This window comes from Magallana gigas, chromosome 7, assembly GCF_963853765.1.
Source record: "Magallana gigas chromosome 7, xbMagGiga1.1, whole genome shotgun sequence".
NCBI lineage: Eukaryota > Metazoa > Mollusca > Bivalvia > Ostreida > Ostreidae > Magallana > Magallana gigas.
This window is the reverse complement of record NC_088859.1, coordinates 52,411,966-52,433,533: the sequence shown is the minus strand read 5'-3', so window position 1 is coordinate 52,433,533 and position 21,568 is coordinate 52,411,966. Positions and strand designations below refer to the sequence as shown.

Genomic DNA, 21,568 nt, shown 5'->3' with positions numbered 1-21,568 from the left:
ATAACACATATTCATTTTCAATTCAAAAAATCAAATCCTGAACAATAATACAAATACCGAAGTTTCACACTTCATATTGATTCACTAAACAAACCTCACGCCGAAATAAATCGATAAAAGTCTAAACTGGTTATTAAGTGCTTGACTTAGAAGTCAAAAACACACAGTCCACTGAATGCCATTCAAAAAATATAAAAAGTTGACAAAATGGCCGAGCTATGTCATTCAGTCTCACTTCAAGTAATCTTTCAGTCATTTTTAGACGGGGTCACGTGACCCCGTCTTTTGGTTTACTGTCAGCCGAAGTTTCAAACCGGAAAACACGCGTAGAACACATGAATTTAGTCTACGCGTAAGAAATAGTGAAGAAAGTTTTTATGCATTTTAGTAAATATGTATTATAAAAACACGCATTAGGGTCTTTTTAAGTCCTCTGTGTATAAACAAAATTCTATTTAGAAAATAAACAAATAGGTTTATTGATCAAAATATTCTTGCTCGGGTTCAAATGTGGAATGAGTTACGTAATTGAATGCACAGAGCCGTTGACGATTCTGTTGATGTACGAGCTCATTAATCAATAGAAGAGGTTGATGGTGGAATCGATATTAAGGTCAGACGACACGTTCCTCAATTTTAGATAACTTTTTCCAGGAATTTGTTAATGGTTTACTACTACTTTGACAAGCTTTCTTGCAAAAAATTAGGGTACCTTACCAGGCATTTCTACAAAATACTAGAGTATGCAATATCCTATACAATCTTCTTGAAAATACACTTGAAATTGCTGATATAAAGACAAATACATCTACAGCACAGCGAAATTCAATATATGAGTACAATATCTTTGCCGCGGCGGGGCTTTGAACTCACGACCTCTAGAACCTATACGCTTTTGGCAGTGAGCGGCCACGGTTCTAACCGCTCGGCCATCTAAACATTTCACCAAATCCAAGTAAATTTTTATCATTTTTAAAGTAATTATAAAATTGATATTAAAATTGATATTACTTGTATATACATGTATATATTGTATGAAATTATGAAATTAATAATTAATACAAAAAAGATTTTTGAGGAACGTGTCGTCTGACCTTAAAGTTCCCAAACGCAATGTGCCATTTTTGAAAATGTTGTGAATTTTATTTTGACAATCTTTCTCCTTAATACTACCAAACTTCATGCGCAAGCCGAAGTTAAAGTCGGGACGGGTTATACGCAGATGTTTTACAAATTAAACTAGACTTTGACCCGTGTGTGCACGGGTTGACATTGCATATTGGACATTTACGAAATAGGTACATCGACACACCGTATTTTTGACATTTACATAATAAAGCTATAAGCCTACAATAATGCTATTAATTTCACTACACTTTCTTTAGTTTTAATAATGTGTTTCGGGAAAGGCCCTAACTACAGTTAGAATGCCTCCCACTGATATACCCGTAATGTAGCAGAAAATTGCAAAATCGCTTCGGAACGATTTTGGAGAAAATTAATGAAGTTGCCTTGAAAAAGACTCTCAAATTCATCATAACAAACCTGTTATGAACCTGTAAATACCTTTCATCTAAAAATGTTAATCCATATAATGGAAGAATTTTTTCACCAACGTACACGTAATTTCTTTGCTACAGAGACAATACACAGAACGCATTCCATCGTAAAACAGGGTCCGTAGTACATAATTCATTTTTACGATAAAACATATTCTATCTTCACTCTCCTCTCCTAAGAAAACTGTAAACTTGTTTGCATGTCATCAAATATTTTTTGTCATCACGATAACAAAAGTAAGTACATGTACTTAGTTGAAATGTACATGTATATTTGTTATTTTATACTTTCTCTCATAAGAAAATATTAATATATATAAACAGAAAATATAGCAAATTTCCCATGAAAATTTACCCGTATTTGCATTAATTTATCATCTCTGAGTTTAATCATGCAAATATGATATTGTGAAAACAGAAACTAAAGATCCCGTTAGCGTGAATGTATTGCGCAAGCGCAAGATTGTAAAATTAAAAAAAAATCCAGATGATTTCCGGGATTTTTTTAGGAATTTTCGTTGATTATTAATTAACAAAGCTTAACTGAGAAAAAAAAACAAATTGGTAATCTGTAAGTACCAATGATGTTAAAAATATATAAAACAAAAGACAGTATTCTTCCGATATATCGGTATTAAAGACCAATAATTCGAGTCTATCATTTTAGTATAGTAGTATAGATAGGTGTTTCCTTGGCTTCCAGTCTACTTGCGGTATAACTGCTGTTCGTCTCTAAAGGAATTTTGTACAAAGAAAATAAAAACAAGTCTGAATTTGCCTTCTCGTTCGTTGGCTCTTTCGTTGATTAAACTGAATTTAAATTTTAACCAATGCATTGTAAGCAAAATCTATAATAGATTATACATTTTGGAAGACTTATACATCATATAATATATACAATCTTCTCCAATGAAGAACCAAGTTAAATGTTAATGTTCATGTTTTCCGGCTTAGTTGGAATCAGGCTTGGGGTGAATTACATTGTAAAATAATACATTACATTACCATTACTTCTTGAATTAGGGCATTAAATAACCATTACCATTTCTTAATTTTCTTGAAGTAATGCATTACATTACCATTACATGGGTAAAGTAATGCATTACCATTACTTTGTGAAAAGTCAATAAGTTTTAAAAAAGTAATTTAAAAACTAAATAAAGAGTTTTTGTAAATATTTCATAAATAAAACATGCTTAAAATATTTACAGGTTCATGTTCATGTTCACTATCAGGTTCAAATTTAATGACTTATACAAGATTGCTGTTGCACTTGTAGTTCTCAAAGTAAGGTTGATCTCGTAACATGTACACGCTAATGGCGGAGTTGACAATCTCTGCTATTTATGTCTCTTACTTTCGGAGTATGATTTTTAATGAAAGGAACGGTTGTGTCGTAATTCGTGTAGGTGATGCACGAGTTTACACAAAAAAATAGTAAGTGGCGAACGGATTTATTTTTACCTATTAATTTTGCATGAATCGCAAATGAAGAAAATCGTGTCGTAAAAAACAAAATTGCGACCGTGACATTTTTTTTATTGTCAAAGTTCTTGGAATCTTATTGTAAAAAAAATATTTCTAACGTGAGATTCCTGTGTTTGTTATCGGTATACAAATGTTTACTTTGTTTTTTAATTCAGTAGTTTAAGAGTTTTTGGGGTTTTCATAAAACTTTTATTGCGGATACCGCCCGACTTGTGGATTTTCCCTTTTGATCACAAAATTGAATAAATCTAACAATTAAAATTATCTACTTTGATATAGTTGTTTGATTTTCCCGGTTAGTAGTAATTTTTAAAAATTTTCCATTGGGTCTTATTTTACATAATATACCGTTGTGTCAATTTTCTACAATTATGAAGGCCGGGATTGAGTAAAATTTAGACAAAGTATCAGACAATTGCAAAAAATACGAATAAACATAGATTGTAACAACTAATTCAAACTCATTAATTTTGGAATCACATTCGAAGAAATCGGGGACAATAATAAATTCAAACTTTCAAGACCCCGTCTTTTAGTACTCTCAGTACTTTGATTCAGTCAAGTTATCAGAAAGGAATGCTTATTCGTCCTACGTAGACAACTAACCAGACAGAGCTGAGGAAATGTTACCTGTACATGTATTGCCATTGCTATCGAGATCGAATCCCTCAGAACACAGACATTTAGGTCCTGATAATGTGTCGACACACATGTGTTGGCAATTCAGTGTTGAACAAGGATCTGTGAATGGAAACAAAACCTTCGAAATCTCATAGGAATTAAGAAATAAAACCTTATTATATTCATGTAAACTAGCTTTTAGAGTATAATTAATTGCGAGTGTGTCCGTCTGAGTATCAAAATGTTTAATTAGATGACAATGTCATTAGATTCAGCCTATTACATGTATATTGCAATAAGCTTTCTGTGTCTTATTTAAACAAGGTATATATTGATCTTCTAACGTAAAATTTAATTCTCTTTGTTTCTTGTAAAGCCCATTGCACGAGCAGTTAGTTACATGTAATATAATATGTATAAAAAGTACACCACAAACAAATTAACAAAGTGTTACAAAAGGAAGGACAAGTGATGGGTTATAGATGAAATTTATTTCAGATTTTAATTATACATTTATAACTAATTTATCGATATATTCTCTGTTGAACCACATTACATCATTATTGGACTGCATACCTATTATTCATAATTCATTTATAAATTCAATGTATTCACAAGAGAATAAAAAACAATGTAGCATGCGGACAGTTAGGTGATATAAAACTAGAGGTACTGTGAGCAAGCTCACAATTGTTACCCCACGCTAAGGAAAAATCATAACTCATTTATTTTTTCTATTATAGAAAATATTGGATGAATCTATTTCACCGTCCATTTTTTTATAAATAACAACTGCTCTATTTTTTAAAACTGTTAATGCTAATGTGAGTACACAAACCAATTTTTATTCTTTAAATTCCATTTTAGTTCAATTTATCTGTTAATGCATTAGGATATTTGCATCCTTATGTTAACAAACATGACTCGAATCAAAAAAAAAATCCACATGTCAAGCAGCCATTTAATATAAACATTTTGAATTATTGGTATACTGAGCCCGATTTTTTTTAAAACAATGACCTTGAACTTCCTCAATTGACCTTGGGTCAAGGTCATGACTCACCCTCAGGTAATAAGCAATCTTGATGTGAATTAAGAACTTCCAATATTTGTCAATTAGAAAGATATGGACTAGACATGAATTTTGCACTTTTCTGCCAGTGACCTTGGGCTTGCCAAAATGACTTTAGGTCAAGGTCATGACACACCCTTACATCATAAGCAATCTTTGTGTGAACTGAGAACTTCCAATGTTTCTCCATAAGAAAGATATGGACCGGACACAAATTTTGCACTTTTTCTGCCAGTGACCTTGACCTTGCCCAAAAGACCTTGAGTCAATGACACAACCTTAGGTCATTAGCAATCTTTGTGTGAAGTAAGAACTTCCAATGTTTCTTCATAAGAAAGATATGCACGGACACGAAATTTGCACTTTAACTGTCAGTGACCTTGACCTTGCCCAAATGACCTTGGGTAAAGGCCATGACACACCCTTAGGTCATAAGCAATCTTTGTGTGAAGTAAGAACTTCTAATGTCACTCAATAAGAAAGATATGGACCGGACACGAATTGAACAGACAGACGGACAGACGGACGGACAGACGGACGGACGGACAAGGTGTTTCCTATATACCCCCCCCCCCCCAACTTCGTTTGCGGGGGGTATAATAAAAGATATAAATGCTTTCTCATGCAAATACTTTGAGAGAAAATTATTTTATAAGCAAGGGAAGTAAAATATTTCCGTAAAGTGAAAGTGCATAGAACAATTGTATAACTTGCGGTCTATATCTGTTCATCAATCATTTTTTAATTAAATCCAATATAGTAAGGGAGTAAAGAATAAATATATGTTTCTTTCTTTCTTTAAATAAGAATCTTTACAATAATTTTGTTTAATATAAATTACAAATGTTTCTAACCCCACTCCCTTCTGATTTATATTTTAAGCACATGTATATAGTTCAAATTTTGAAAATCATCACCATTAAAGGTTCCTGTTGATTCTGAATCATACACTGTGATTGCAAACGGTTTGAAGGAATCGTATTTCTTGAAGTAAATGTACGAACCAGATGTAATATCAACTGCAAACATCGACCCTTCCTTCATACTTATAGCATGAAGGTTATTCTGGAAAGTACAATTATATGTAATTAAATAATATCAACAGCGAACATCGACCCTTTCTTTATAATTATTGCAATGACGTTATTCTGGAAAAGTAAAACCAATCATGGATTATAGCTTTTCATGAATAATTTCAATCATTTATACAGATGGCAAACCACAAGTAAAAAAATGTTTTTTGTAGAACTATATCAGCTTTTACAAGGTCAAGAGTGTTCAGGAGACGTTTGTAATCTGAAAAGAATGTAACGAAACTACATTTCAATGCATTAACTCACATGAAAAAAATATCAGTATTTAAAATTCCTCTCAATCTTTTTATGCTAACCAATAGTGAAGAACTTGAATATTTTATTTTTATTTTTGAAATAACCTGTTGTTCTATTATGCTTGTCTGAATACTGGTATCATGCTTCGTGGAATTTTAACAATGCGATTTAAAAATAAACATTGTATGCCCGCCAGTCGGTGAAAAAAATATTATCAGTTGCAAGAGCAGTTTTGTCTGTTTAGGAAAAATGTGTCCTGGTTTCAAATTCTATTACAGGTTTGCAACTCATCCTTATGAATCGAAACCGAAACTTTTAAGATGCACTAATCCACATCTGTGTGTGCTAGGAATATGATATCTCAAAAACGACAAGTCTCAAACTTTAAGAACACTCATATCTGATAGTACCAGCTTAAGGATGTTGTTTATTCAGGGTTTAGGTTCTCAAACTCGGATTGTTATAAAGTTCATTGTCATGAGTAAAATTTGTGTTTTAAACACAAAAAAGTATTTAAGAATGAATTATTATTGATATACCATTTAATATCTTTAACTATATTATGGATTTAGGCTCAAATAAAAATGGACTTATAGCGAAATAGAGGATATTCGAATTTGTCATTTTTTAGAGGTTGTTTTCCGCGTAAACATTTTTGGCAGTACTATAATATTAAAAGTTAAGATTTCATAATTTACTCCATCTTTTTTTTTTTCAATTTTTCTGTTGGTTTCATCTTACTTTATTATGAAGATAATCGAATGGTATGCAATGCAAAAAATACTGAAAATGCTTAAAAATGATAAAAGCCACCGCATCTCAAAATTCTGATCATTGACCTCATAAAAATGTCAGTAGAATAAGGTCAACATAAGAAATTCGGACTGCATGGAATATTTTTGAAATTGTCACTAAAACTTGCTGCTTTGTATCTTTTTAGTGCCACCGCCATTCATAAACTGCAGGTCATTTTTTAAAAGAGTTTAATTATTTGTAATATTTTCACATTTAAGAAACATTCAATCATAGTGTAAAATCGTATGGGATTTTTCAAAACATATTCAATGGACATTTACTTAAAAAGTAGGCCATTGACCTATTTTTTGAAAGTTACAATCAAAGGTCTAATACATACAATAGGTGGTTTCTCATTATCATCAATTGATTTTTTTTTTTAGAATACGTCGTCCCTGAGTGAATATAAAATGTTATTTGTTACCTGGTGGTAAGCTATGCCTGTGACTGACACAAAGTTCCTATGTAAGATCACTCTCCTGTTTGATCCGTCGTAATCACTCCCTTCCAGGGTGTATCTGCCATAATCAGCCCAGTACAGTTTATCATTCGCTGTGTCCACGGCAAGGGAGAGTACCCGTGACAGACCCTTGTGTATAATAACCTCTCTGTTCTGACCGTCTAAAGAGGCTTTTTCAATTCGTGAAATGGGATAATTATTGGAAAAGAACAGCAATCTGTTAAAAGAATTTATAACATTGATAGAAAGAATCATTAACATTTCAAATAACGGTAAAAAATGATTGATTCATATAAAGTTACTATCAAACACATTGTACCTGTCCGCCGGGTCCAAAGCCAATCCTTCTGGTCGATTTAAACCTTTATACAGTACTATTTTATAAATCGTGTTATTAAAGTTGTACGCTGGTTTAACGGCTATCCAATTAAGCAAGGAATCGCACCAGTACAAATTTTTAGAAACAAAATCAAAGGCTATTTGTCCAAATGCAATAGATTTACCTTTAAATTGATTTGTAAATTTAACAGATGAATTTTGCCAGACAGAAAAATTAGGAAACATATATATAGAATTCCCTATCGCCGTAAAAATGACCCCTTCTTTTGGATCAGATGCCATGCTGAAGATGAGCGAGTCTGAAGGGGGGATCTTATAGGTGACATTACTAAAGGAAATTGAGGACTCTTTTAGAATATTTGTCATAGCTGTAAATGAGGCAGGGTTCCGTTCTCCTATAATCAGCCCTGTGTCCCCTCGAATTCCTGCAATAAAATGAAATGAGGAATTGAATGAAAACAATTGTTTGCATTAACAGAATGTCAACGACAATCTCGAGTTTACACATTAAACAAAGATGAAAAAATATGATGCTATAGCGTTCAACCTGTTGTGTCGATGAAAAATTAATATACACTTTAAAGGAGACCTCCAGAAAGCCAGGTTCGAAAAAACCCAATGATATCTTAAAATATACACCACTTTCAAAACAATTAACAATTACTTTCTTTTTTTATTGTTTATTTATCCTCTTCATCATTTTAACAATTTTGTAAGATTTTCAAAAAAGCAGGTGATAGCAATTTTTTTGGTGAATGGTCAACTTATCTTGAGATTGCAAAGTTTAAGAGACACGTATCCAAAATTTTACCACATGGATACTAATTTTCTTAAAGTATATTGTCGTGATTGTTGATAAACAGTAATGGTCCGCAAAGAAGAATAACTATTTAATGGTGATTTAAATTCCTTGCGGTAACAAATCCATTCAGGTTTTACTAAATATGCGTATATCTGTTCTTACCAATTTTTAAGGGGGGGGGGGGGGAGAAGCTTGATCATATATCAATTATCTTAAATGTGAATTTTAATGAGCAACCCTCTCCCTCAAAACATTCCTACTTTGACCTAACTATTGTATTTAAGATAATTGTCAACACTCTTAGACAAAATATTTAACAACTGATCACTTAAAAAAAAATATTCACTGTATTATCAACGGGGTATTTAGGTCTGGTGTTTTCGATTATCCGCGAACAGTACGACTTCAAATGCTCTGAGTTTTATAAAAGATATATATGATAGAAATGCACAAAATAACAAATTTAATATGAAAAAGCAATAAGATAAAAGCATTAGGGGCATTAATTATATATTTTATAGATTAAAACTTAAGTATTTATGCTCACATTCTATCAAAGCTCCGACATAATTCCTTATGTACATGTACCATATAGCTGATATACATTATACAGTAATAAACTTTATTAATTTGAAGACCAAAAAAGAAGCAATCATTACAAACAGCATTACAGCCTAATTCAAAACTTACCGACGCATAAAATGCCCACTAAGATAATGATGTGAAAGATCATTATCATTATTAAATGTTGCGATTCTTTTACTTCAAACATCAAGAATCAAAATTTCCAGACCAAAAGTCCCTTTGGCTATATATATACAAAATTACTAGGAAGTTTAATATGCTTCAATGCATGGTTAAACTTCAGAATGCATATTTGAGAAGCATTCTAATATAATAGACCTAAGCTGTGCATGTACAGGTTGATTGAGTTAGATGAACAAAATTTGTCAAAGGAGATTATTAAAGTATCGCCACAATGTTTTTATTAGAGTGACTTCCATACGCGGCTGCCAAAAAAAAAGAAAAAAAAAAAACCCCAAAAAACCAAACAAAAAACAAAAAACAAAAACAAAAACAAAAACAGAACAAAAACAAAACTATTTTTGAAAAGGCATGGGGTGTGTCAAAATTGATTTCATGTTATGAATGTTTATTTAACTATTTTTTTTAATGTCGCTCTATGTTAAGGCGCTTGCTAAACCCACGCGAGAACCGCCCACTAATCCAAAGCTGATTCGTGCTGATACGTTGTATATTTGCTTTAGCCCTGAGGTCCACGCAGAAAATATATAATTGAGGTTAGACCGAGTGCTATGGGAAAACTTCAGCTTGCGCATGGGCTAGTCGTGTTCCTGTGCGATATGATGGGTAGCTAAGGGAACAAGGCTAGCACACGTTTATCTGAATCGGGATAGGGATTTTATACATATGTTCAAAGGGGCGCTTTAACTGTAAAATTGTCTGTAAACAGGAGAAACAAAGTATCCTTTTTTTCTCTTAATGATCGGTAGGTGATATCTACTGACATCATATAGTACGTTGATGTTAATGCGTATGTAGCATAAATCGCGATGTTTTGTTGTTTTCGTAGCTTAAGACCCTTTCACAATTGGCACACGAGCACTCTAAAACACTTTGCGATCGAAATTTTTTAGCTTTGCCCGAGCTATCGTATACATTGCACGAGCTCTCGAATTCGTTGCATGCGTCTTTGTGGTCGCGTCAAGTCTCCTCAAAATAGTGGACATGCATGCTATTCGGATGCGACCGAATGCGATCTAAATTATTGCAATGCAACGCAGGTACGATAGTACGAACGTTTTACAGCGTTTTTGTACTCGCAAGAGTGATGCATTTTTAAAGATTTTTAAAGATCGTTAGATAAATCGAACCTGTTTATGCGTGTGTTGTGCGGCCATGAGACAGAAGAACGTCGGAAACGGGCGGTATATTATAATACATGTATACCCCCTCTTACTACGTACAATGAAACGCATGATCGGACGAGCTCCCATCGCATTGGCGCACTTTCAATCGTCCGATCATTGGGTCTTTTGTGCGATCGATTCTCTTGAATTATCTTACAACACTCGATTTTCAATGTACAACAGTCGCATATAGACGCAAGATATATCGCAAGATTCAATGCATTTACATCGCACAACGGTCGCTCTGAATCGTGCGAGTTTCGTATGAGTACTTTTTCTCATGTGATTATTTTGGCAACAGTTTACGATTCTTAAGCCCCTTTCACAATTGGCGCACTAGCAGAAGCGACCAAATATACGTGCGACCGAAAAAAATAGATATGAATCGCCAATTGTTGCCGAAATAATCGCATATGAAAAAAGTATTCGTACGAATTTCGCACGATCTAAACGAGCGTTGTGCGATGTAAACGCATCGAATATTGCGATAAATCTTGCGTCTATATGCGACTGTTGTACAATGAAAGCAACCGTTGAAAGATAATACGATAGGAACGCGCGAGAGACTAGGTGATCGGACGATTGAACGTGCGCCAATGTGATTGGACGTGCGATTATGCCTTCCATGGTACGAATGATCGTGCGAGTCAGCGGGGGCATGTACACCGCCCATATTCAGTTGACATAGTTTGAAGCGAGAACAGATGAGGCCCAAGAAGGTACAGATATGCAGCAGCATTTATTATTATACCTCAACATGATTATTTTATTATATCTGATTGGTCTAGAAAGTCATGTGACAGGGAGATATCATCGGAATGAAAAAGCAGATATGAGCATATTATGTAGACAAATATGATTAAATCAAAAATATTTAATCATTATGATTCTCTTTATATCTCAGAACCAACTTAACTATCTATGATTTATGAAAGAAAAGTGAGACAGTTGCATGGAAAATCAAACAATCACGACGTTAATGTTGCAACTGTTGAAAAGTAAAACATTAATAGAAATCAACGTATTTTGTGTAATCATATGTTGCTTGGTATAATAAAACGTTTATTGCATTAATGTTCAGGGAATATGAGGATTTATTCCCCAGAAAAAAACAAATTTCTCTCGGGCGAAGCCCTCGAGAAATATGATTTTTCTTGAGGGAATAAATCTTCATACATGTATTTCCCTCACCATCATGCAATAAATGAATATTGTTAATTTTGTTCTGAAACAGAGATACTTATACAGGGTATATATACTAATAGCAAAGCACGGCATATTGAGGCTGATTAGTCGTGCATTGATAGTAAAACGTTGCAAGATTACATGGGATACGTTGAGCAACAGTCTCACGGTCGCAAAACAGACGCATAAACACCAGCAATTTATCTTACGATCTTTATAAATCTTGCGAGTAAACAAAACGTTGTAAAACGTTCGTACTAATGTTCGTGCGTTGCACTGCGATAATTTGAATCGCGTTGGGTCGCGTCTGAATAGTGTGCATGTCCACTATTCAGAGGAGACTTGATGCGACCAGTAAAACGTATGCAACGAATGCGAGAGCTCGTGCAAAGTAAGCGAGGGCTCTTGCAACGTATGCGAGAGCTCGTGCGAAGCTAAAAAAATTCGATCGCAAAGTGGTGTAAAGTGGTCGTGCGCCAATTGTGAAAGGGGCTTAATCTAATGTTTTTGGGTCGCACGAATATTTAGTCGCTTCTTCTCGTGCGCCAATTGTGAAAGGGGTTTTACCAATAATTTTAGTAGACGGGGCTTGTGTACTTCCCGATTAAAATTCTTAAGCATTTAAGCATGATTAAATAATAATTTGATTCTGTATAATACATGGTTGAATAAGAATTTCACTGTACAATAGTTTACATTTCAAGAGAAATATATCAGAATATGAAATCAGTTTTTGCAATTTGAGGTGTCTCCTCTGTACAATAGCAGAAGCAAAAGTCGGTGATAATGTTAAAGTCTTCACGTTTCAGTCAGAAACACATGCATATGGACCGTGTCATGCAGTTCTATTTTAAAGGACAGCAACTCGTCTTAATATATTGATAGACGGGAAGAACTTTTTTTTATTAACCGTAGCCGTAGCCGTGGATCTGCTCCATTTCCTAAGATCTATATGTAAAGCGGAATATCTGTTCTTGGCAATGACAAAGCTCAAATTTTATTTCTGATATTAGTCAGAATTCATACAAAGGACAAGAGAAAAGAGACTTATATGTCAACGGTAAGAAACCATTGACATGTGTCCTGTGCCTTCGAAGTGCTTACTGATGAATTGATTTGTATTACATAATACTGTGTAACATTAGAATGCTTTCGGTACCTACCTACCTGCCCAATTCAATTTTAATTCAATTCAAATCAAATTGGTACTGTACAACAATATACTCCAGAAGCGGTGTGAATCAGATGTGGATACTTAAACCTCTAAAGAATCATTAGAAACTCTGAGGTAATAAAATCTTCTCAAAATTAATGACAGCAAAACCTACGATTTCTCAACGCTTTATGCAACCAATCCCCGTGACAAATTAAAATCTAGGCTTTTTGATATCACTGACAGTTCTTTCTTCAATAAAAATGGAACTCGTAAATATTCTTATAAAACCATTCTGAATGCAACACAAGTAGTCTTAAGTAGACATTATAAAGGTGTTTGAATTTCTGATAGATAACATCAATGTAGATTTTGGAGAACAGGTCTTCCAATAAATAGTTGGAATTCTAATTGACACAAATTGTACTCCTCTATTGTATGACTTATTTTTATATTCATATGAAGCAAAGTTTATTCAAAATCTTGTACAAGAAAAAGATTAAAACACCTGATGTGGCCTTCAACTTTACATTTAGATCTTCATGAACAACATTTACTCAACATATCCCAGTGAGCTTGAAATAAGACACCACCGATTCTGAGATATCTGTTTCATATTTGGATATTTATTAGAAAAAAGACGTATGGTAACCTAACAACAAATCAATTTGATAAACGTAATAATTTTAATTTTGTCAATTTGCTTTACTTATGTAGCAATACACCTGCTTATGGGGTTTCTGTCGCTAAGCTTATTCGTTATGCAAGAGAATGCTCTACATACAAACAATCTCTTAAACGAGGCGAGGCTACTGAAAAACAAGTTGTTGGAACAAAAATATCAAGAACCTCGATTAGAATCATCTTTACGCAAATTCTATGGTTGATACAATGACCTTGTCAGCAAGTATAATGTTTCATTAAATTCTTTCGATTGTCGCATGACGTCATTGTGAGCATTCTGGAATATCTTACCATTATCGGTTATAATATCAGGGTTATGCGATGCATGGTTTTGCCGATATTTCTTGGTTAATACTTGTGTTTAACACATTTTAAGATATGTAAAGTGAAATGATACCAATGTTTAACAATTTATAGATAGTAGTTTGAGTTAAAATCGCTGAATTTAATGAAAACTGATAAAACTGTACATAGCCAAACTTGACATAGACTACAATTCATTATATTTTACCCGGCAAGGTAAACATTTCTTGGCAGATTTTGATAGGATGTATAATGAATTACAAATGTACTAATAAAGTCTCCCAAACGAAGTTTGGAGACTTATTGTTTTTGTACGGTTCTTCTTCTTCTTCTTTCCCGCTCTGAACTTGTCCGTCGCGTTTCTCAGAGATGGCTGAACAGATTTGTGCAAAGCTCTACGATAGGATAGGCCTGCATGTCTAGATACGCACGCTGGGTTGATTTTTCTCATTTGGGGTTGGCCAACCACTTTGGGGGTCAAAAGGTCGTGGGGTCTAACATTGAACCTTATGGGAAAAATCGTAGAGTCTATTGAAAATCATTATAACTTGAAAACAGACAAAGATAATAATATAAAGTTTTCAGAATCATATATTAACTGTTACAGGCAATATATAAGGTTTATTAGATCTGACCCATGGGGTCATTCCCACCCCCAGGAATTTGAAAAGACCATATATCTCAGAAACTGTTAGAATCCTGACCCCTAAACCTTATATATGCTTGTTTCAAGTGTAAATGGGCATCAAAGGGCATCTAGGTCATGGGCCCTGGGGGTGGTCTTAACCCCCTTAAACAGGAAGTGCCCAAATATCTTGAAAACGGTCGAGATCCCAACCTCAATACCATATATATTCTTGTTCCTTGTGTTAAGGGGCATCAAATGGTATGAAGGTCATATGAATGACCCCTCTCAAACAGGAAGTGCACAAATAACTTAAAAATGGTTAAGATCCCCAACCCTAAACCATATATATTCTTGTTCCTTGTGTCAAGAGGCATCACATTCTAAACATACGCCATTTTTAACGTCTCAGGTAAAATATCCACAGAGTAACACACTGGCTACGGAGTTAACGGGAGGCCACGGTGCGACACGGTGCTTTTTCTTGAATTTTCCAATACACAAACACGGTGTCACACTGTGTATACGGTGTGACACAGACCGTTTTCCACCGTGTTTTTTTCCACGGTGATTGTCGGGATACTCGTGACCTGTACTGTAAATATTTATATATTTATTTATTTTACAAATCGTTAAAACTCATCCGGAATTCATCATTTTGTTTTGGACTGCTGTCTAAGAGTAGTTACAGTGCACTTTGTTCTATTGAATTCCACCTTTTTGATTTTAGTGTTCACATATGTACTTTGATAAAAGTTAGCAAAGAATAACCCCATTAGTCTGGCCCTGAGTATGAAGAGTCCAGATGCTAGAGGCACGGATATTAAAATATTACACAGCACATTCTGCACTCCGATGGAAAACCAATGATCTACAAAAACAAAAAGAGTTATTGAACTTTATATCTAAAAACTATACATAAGTTTAAAATGATGTAGATAATTATTCGCCGAAAACAATTTTTTTTTTACAAAAATCAAATATTTTTATCGAGTCATACAATTTAGTTCTTCACTAAAAATCGAAATTAATTGATTTTTAATTAGGCATATCATGCATATATCAAGTACTATATAGGTTTTTCTATCTGAAATTTTGAAGCTTTTGAAGCCAGAGTCGGACATCAAATTTTAAGCCTTGTAATGGTGCCACATAGTTTTCGATTAATTTCATTAACTTCTCAGCTATTAAAATAAAGTCACAATATATTCTTTTAATAGAATGCCAAGGATTAACCAAAATTAAATCCGCAAAAATTAATGGTTTACCTTGTTTGGCCAAAATCCGCCATATTTGTGTCCCGCCAAAAACCCGGCTTTACAGTTTGTTTAAATACTACGTGTATATATAGGAACATTTCTGTGGTTTTGTGCGCAAATAACATGTATTGCTTATATGTACATATGTCGTGTAAATATGTAACCACACTGTTATATATTGTGTAGGAAAAAATACTGTATATTAAGTTGTTTGTTTCTTATTATTCAAAAGAGGGAAACAATTGTAAAATAAATTTTTTGGATATGAAATATGTTCATGTTTAACTATCTTTACCCTAGAGAACATTTTAACATTAAAATATATCATTTTTACGTTTCAGAAAGAGAGATAACTCGAATTCATAAACCTTACTGTCTGTCATACATACCAGGTTATATGTTCCATGTGACAAGCCGTCAATTTCTTACTTCGTCATTCGAAAGATTGAAATAAAAATAAAAATGTCAATATACTGTCAATGTATTTTATATTCACAAACTGTCCTTATTTAAATGTTAAGAAACTCATTGCATTCACACGTAACATGTAAATAAGTAATATTTCTATACAAAGGGTACACGTTCTCTCATTAATAATTCTATTTCATGTTGAATGATTAATAATTTAATTCTGGTTGTAACACGCTTTCCGATTGGTCGAAAAATTTATTTTATATCGTATAAAGAATGTTGCCTACGTCATAGTAAGACTAACGTCAAAAACGTATTAATCCGCCTGACGTTACGTTTGAATTTTGTACAATTTGATGTCATTTTATAGATGAAATGACTGTTTTTATCAGCAATTGATAGCAAATAAATTAAATTATAAGGAATGAATTCAATATTTATTAGTTTTATACGATATAAAATGATTTGGAACAGTTTACGCTTTTTTATAAACCGCTTCGCGGTTTATAAAGCGTAAACTGCCCCAAACCATTTTATATCGTATAAAACTAATAAATATTGAATTCATTCCTTAAATAAAAAAGAGATTGAGCGTTAAATTGAATATCATTTTGCTGTCAAATTAAACAAAATAATTAATGGTAAACCATGTTACAGAATTTCACATACATGTAAGATACATAATTATCTTACCTTGTAGAATTTTTGAATTACATCAGTTTCACGGAATGTTTTAATTTTATCTGTATATGAAGGACATATAATTATTCTACCTAGGCTTATAGAATTATGAACATCAGTTTCATGGGATGTTTTTATTTTATTTGTGTCCTGATGTGTCTGAAAATAGTGAAAAATATGAAAAAGGGCGTTTAATTACAGATGAGAACCATGGGTTTTGATGTTAGATATGATCACAATCGACCGTAAAAAAGGGTTGTGATAATAAATTACAGTAATCTTCTCATATTAACAAAAAAATCATGAGTTTAATTTTCCGCGAAGTCAATTAATAAATATACTCGACATTAGGCGGACTCTAGTAATATACAGCCGAATAGATACTAACTAATATTAACTGAGAAATGAACATGAAAATAGAAACTACGAAGGAAAGAAATAATTCCGGACAGTTAATTTAGATGAAATAAGAACCCACCCGGACAGTGATATTTACAAAAATCTAATGTGTCAATAAGACGAAACCGTAGGTCTATCCTCAATGTTTTTGTTACATTTCACGGGAAATAATTTTTGAAACAAAAATAAATTGTTAATTTAAATTGATATTAACCCCCCCCCCCCCCCCCGGCCCAATTCATCTTCATCATCAGGTGGAAGAAAACAACGTTTTAATTACAAAGCAATACTCTAAACACAGTCACAAAAGTGAACCTGTCCACTCGAACGTAGATTTTAAACGTCAATTCATTATACTGTGGTGCATCACTTGCATCAGTACCAATCACTTTAGGGTTAAACTGCTGGCTAGTGAAGCACCGAGTCAGAACATTAGAATCAGAAAACAACTTGGCGTTATCCACAGCATTCTCAGAAAGGCAATATCATCAGCGTTTTCATCGTACAGATAGACGTTTGTTGAAAAATAAAACTGAAGTTATTGTATATAAAACAAAAAATATTCTTTTAGATATTCTCATGCATAAATTTAGAAGGGGACAGTGGATTATTCAAATTTAGTTAATTTACATTAACAAATTTCCAAAACTAAATAAACCACCACACCCCATAGTAAAAATGATAATACCTCGTACCTTCTTCAAAAAAAAAATCACGCATGATGCAAAAAGGAAAATCAGTTTAAAAAAAGTTTTATCATTTGCTTTAAATACCGGGCTGGGAAAAGGATTAGTTAGGAGTTAAAGTTACTTTAATTTGTTTTGGATGGGAGCTGAATGAAATAATACAATGTACATGCCATTACTGCTGCGCTTCCCCCAAAGGTCACAATGCAATTTAAGTATTCTCAACCTCACTCAGCAATGAGACTAACTAGATTGTTTATATACAAATACAGGGAAGTTTTTCAGAAAGACGAAAAGTGTCCATTTCCCACGTCAAGTGATTTACATTTGTTTGGAAACAAGCTCTACTCAGACAGATACTAAGATAGATAAAACAGATGTTTAATATAGTCAACATTTCTTCCCTAAAATCTTCTTGGAACACAATTTTTTGGATTATATTCTGAAGCGTATTTGTTATGTTTTTTTTTTAAAAACGCAAACGCATGTGCTCTGGTGTGAATATCTAACAAAACTCTCTCTCTCATGATATACAAATGGTTTGAATGCCAAATAAAACAGCTTATTAAGATCTTACAATAAAAAAATTACAACTGGTTGTGTATTGCTATCAAAAATGTAAGTACATGTACAACCATTAATTGTACATAAGTACGTGTATATAAACAGTTCTGATTAAAGAAGAAGAGCGTACAATGCCAGTCGAATCCCCCCATCCAGGACATTTAAACGACTTTTGTGCCTCTCATATAAAGGAATCTTGAAGGTGAATATCAGTACATAAATCTACATTACCTGATCATTGACAAACATACATTTATATTTATTACTTTTCTTAATATTTTCATTTCTCTGATTGTTTTCTTAACATTACATTGTGATATCAAACAATCTTTGACTGTGTTAGCGCTATTCTTTATTAAACGTTATTTACAATGGGCAAGATTATCATGTATTTCCGTCGTTATCTGAAGAGTTTTTAATTTTTTTTTTTTTAATCTAGATCTATGGTATAACAATTTCGAAAATAATGTTTAACTACCTGGAAGCAAATACGCCAAATCTAAAAAGAAAAAGTTCACTAAGATTCGAACACCCTCTCTTCCGAGAGATATTGTCTACAGTCCTCCACCTATCACACTGAGCTACGCTGACACAGATCAATGTGGGCGTGAACAACTTTTATTTTTTGACAACTGTAAATAACTTTTTAAGTTTTTGTGAAAAATCCACGAATTTTTTTACCCATTATGGGTCTAGACTACTTTAATAATCAATGATAAACAAGAATGAAAACTTATCCTTTTAATGAAAGTACTTTTAAGATGGAGGCTAGATAAATTCGTACCAAAAAAAAAATTATTTAACAAAGAAAAAGAAGAAAGAAAGAAAGAAACTATTTGCAATTTATCACAGTAAATGGTCAAAATTTAGGTACAAAACGTCGTGTGCCTTAATATGGAAATCTATACCTCTTGGGTTTATATAATGAAAACACGTTTTTGACATGTATCGTGACATTTATAGCATAAACAATGTATACAAGCCAATAATATATATTTTATCAACATTCGAATAAGTTCTTTTTCATCGCTCCAAGTGAGGGATATGTAATGCCTTGTACGCCCCTGTCATTTGGCTCTAGGCAGTAAAACTTGAGAAAATCTACCATAGTTTCATTTGCGCTGTTCAAGTTCCTGTAGCCAAGGGCGACTCATTGAATTTTAAAAAGAAAATAAATTTTCTATACTTTTTACTTAAAAATAATATTGTAGCATAGCAAGATACCGTTTGAATAGATCAACTTACTTAAAATATAAAGAGGTGTGTGATCAAATTTATTTCAGAGTTATTCCTCTTTTTACGCCAAGCGTCTTTTTTAACTTTCGTAACTCAAACCATAACAATTACATTTCAAGTTTATTTTGTTATTTCGCCTAAAATAACATATTTTCAAGTTTGTTTTATTTCTTTATCTCATCTCGAATAGTTTATTGTTGGATAATTTTTTTCTCTCTATAAAAAATTATATATATCCTATTTCAATTGTAAATGGTTAGGGTGAGACGGTTATAGAATTTCAACACTCTGTCAAAATATCTTCTTGGACATTGTGACATATCAATATATTTTTATCTGGTTTCTCAGAGCTGACGCCACGTTGTTCGTGTGTTAATCAGTATGCTGGCCGTCATGCACTGACAGAACATCATCGTAGGACTTTTGATAATGTTGGTCGTTTTGTTACATGTAGTTTTCTTTCTAGTTAAGTCTCTCTGAATTTGTTTTCACAATTGCCGATATTGGTTTTCATTGCGCATGCTTTTGCACCTTGTAAAATACGTACATTTACATTAAATTCCATTGATGAAATCGATCACAATAAACAAAGTACCGACCTGAGGTGTGAGAGTCGTCATTTTGTATTAATGACTTAATGATACATAAATACTTAGCCTTTGTAGGAGTAGGTCAAAAGAATTGACATTAAATAAAAAATTAAAGTACGCCTTTGATTTTCCGTGAACAATCCTTAAAGTGTCATTTTGCCTATAATAATTACACCGCAATACGACAGATATGTTTACATCAAAATTTAATTTTACGTTCAACGCCACATTTTTTCTTAAAAACCTACGAGGAACGGAGATAAAATTTGCATAAATACAATTCTCAAGCAAATATATTTTATTCATTTTTATTGTCTTAAATGTTGATATAAATTGAAAAGTCTGCACATTAAATCAATCCTTGACTTTTCTGACAGCTACAGCCACCTGCTTCCCTCTAATTAATTAACACCCAAAATATCGTCATGGGAACACGTTGTTTCGATTAAGGCTCCTCTAAAATGTCATTTTTCTGTTCCGATGGTGATGGTTTTCTTTCAATCCTTGTTTCTTTATACATGTGTTTAATTAACAGCAATAAAAGCGACATTGCAAATAAAAAACTTATTATGCATGCAATTTAAAAATATGACTAAAAATGAAAGGTCTTGATCAGGTCGCATCAATTCACAAAGGTTTACATTTGATAATTATACCCGCACTTTCTAAAGAAAGTTCGGGTATATTGTTGTTACTCTGTTCCGTCCGTCCGTCTGTCACGTTTTACTTTCTCAAACTGGTCTTACATCTTATAAACCAGCAAACTGAACTCTTGGAGTTTGATTTGGGGTATCATTTTGTTTCGTAAAAAGGTTTCAAAAATTCTCTGATAGTCCTGGGGGTCAAATAATTGGTAAAAAATGACGTTTTTTCACAAAAAACCTTCTTGCTGGAACTCCTACATTTTCAACAGTAGACAAATCATCTTTTGGAATATGTTTTAGGGTATCCTATAGATGCGCAATAAGGTTTCGGAATTTTCCATTTTGTCCTGGGGGTCATTTAATGGCTGAAAAATGACGTTTTTTTTGTTTTTTTTTTACAAAAAAACTGGTTTCAAAAACGTCATTTTTTTGGCAGTAGCCAAATGATCTTCTAGAATATGATTGGGGGTGTCATATTGAGGTGTAATCAGGTTCCAGATTTGTTTTATTAAGGGGATCAGTGGGCAACAAAAAATGACTTTTTTTCGCAAAAAAGGATGGTTCCCAGAACTTCTCTTACAACTTTTGGAGTAGCTACGTCATCTCTTGGGATATAATTGGGGCTGTCCTATAGATGTGCAATAAGGTTTTAAAAATTCAAATTTTATCCAGGGAGTCAAATAGTAGCAGAAAATTGACATTTATCACTTAAAAAAAAAACATAGATCCAAGAGCTCCTCTTATGATTTA

General features: G+C 33.0%; 1 protein-coding gene and 1 long non-coding RNA gene across 5 annotated transcripts in view; both read right to left on the bottom strand.

Annotated features, from left to right (window-relative positions):
• The window catches only part of LOC117684968 (low-density lipoprotein receptor-related protein 4), a 52,070-nt gene extending 42,794 nt beyond the window's left edge, over positions 1-9,276 (bottom strand). For all 4 annotated transcript variants that reach the window (XM_066066523.1, XM_066066525.1, XM_066066526.1 and 1 more), the window contains exons 1-5: positions 9,158-9,276; positions 7,646-8,090; positions 7,291-7,543; positions 5,658-5,805; positions 3,678-3,788 (exon numbers count right to left, since the gene is read on the bottom strand). In XM_066066523.1, the coding sequence (XP_065922595.1) occupies positions 3,678-3,788; positions 5,658-5,805; positions 7,291-7,543; positions 7,646-8,090; positions 9,158-9,239 (1,039 nt within the window). In that variant the 5' untranslated portion in view covers positions 9,240-9,276. The remainder of the gene's footprint in view (positions 1-3,677; positions 3,789-5,657; positions 5,806-7,290; positions 7,544-7,645; positions 8,091-9,157) is intronic.
• A 4,198-nt stretch (positions 9,277-13,474) lies between these two features.
• On the bottom strand, positions 13,475-17,277 carry LOC136270191 (uncharacterized). Its single transcript, XR_010707932.1, has 3 exons — positions 16,712-17,277; positions 15,997-16,035; positions 13,475-15,219 (listed from the first exon to the last, which is right to left on the bottom strand). It is a non-coding gene; the product is annotated as an uncharacterized lncRNA (long non-coding RNA).
• Between the last annotated feature and the right edge of the window lie 4,291 nt (positions 17,278-21,568).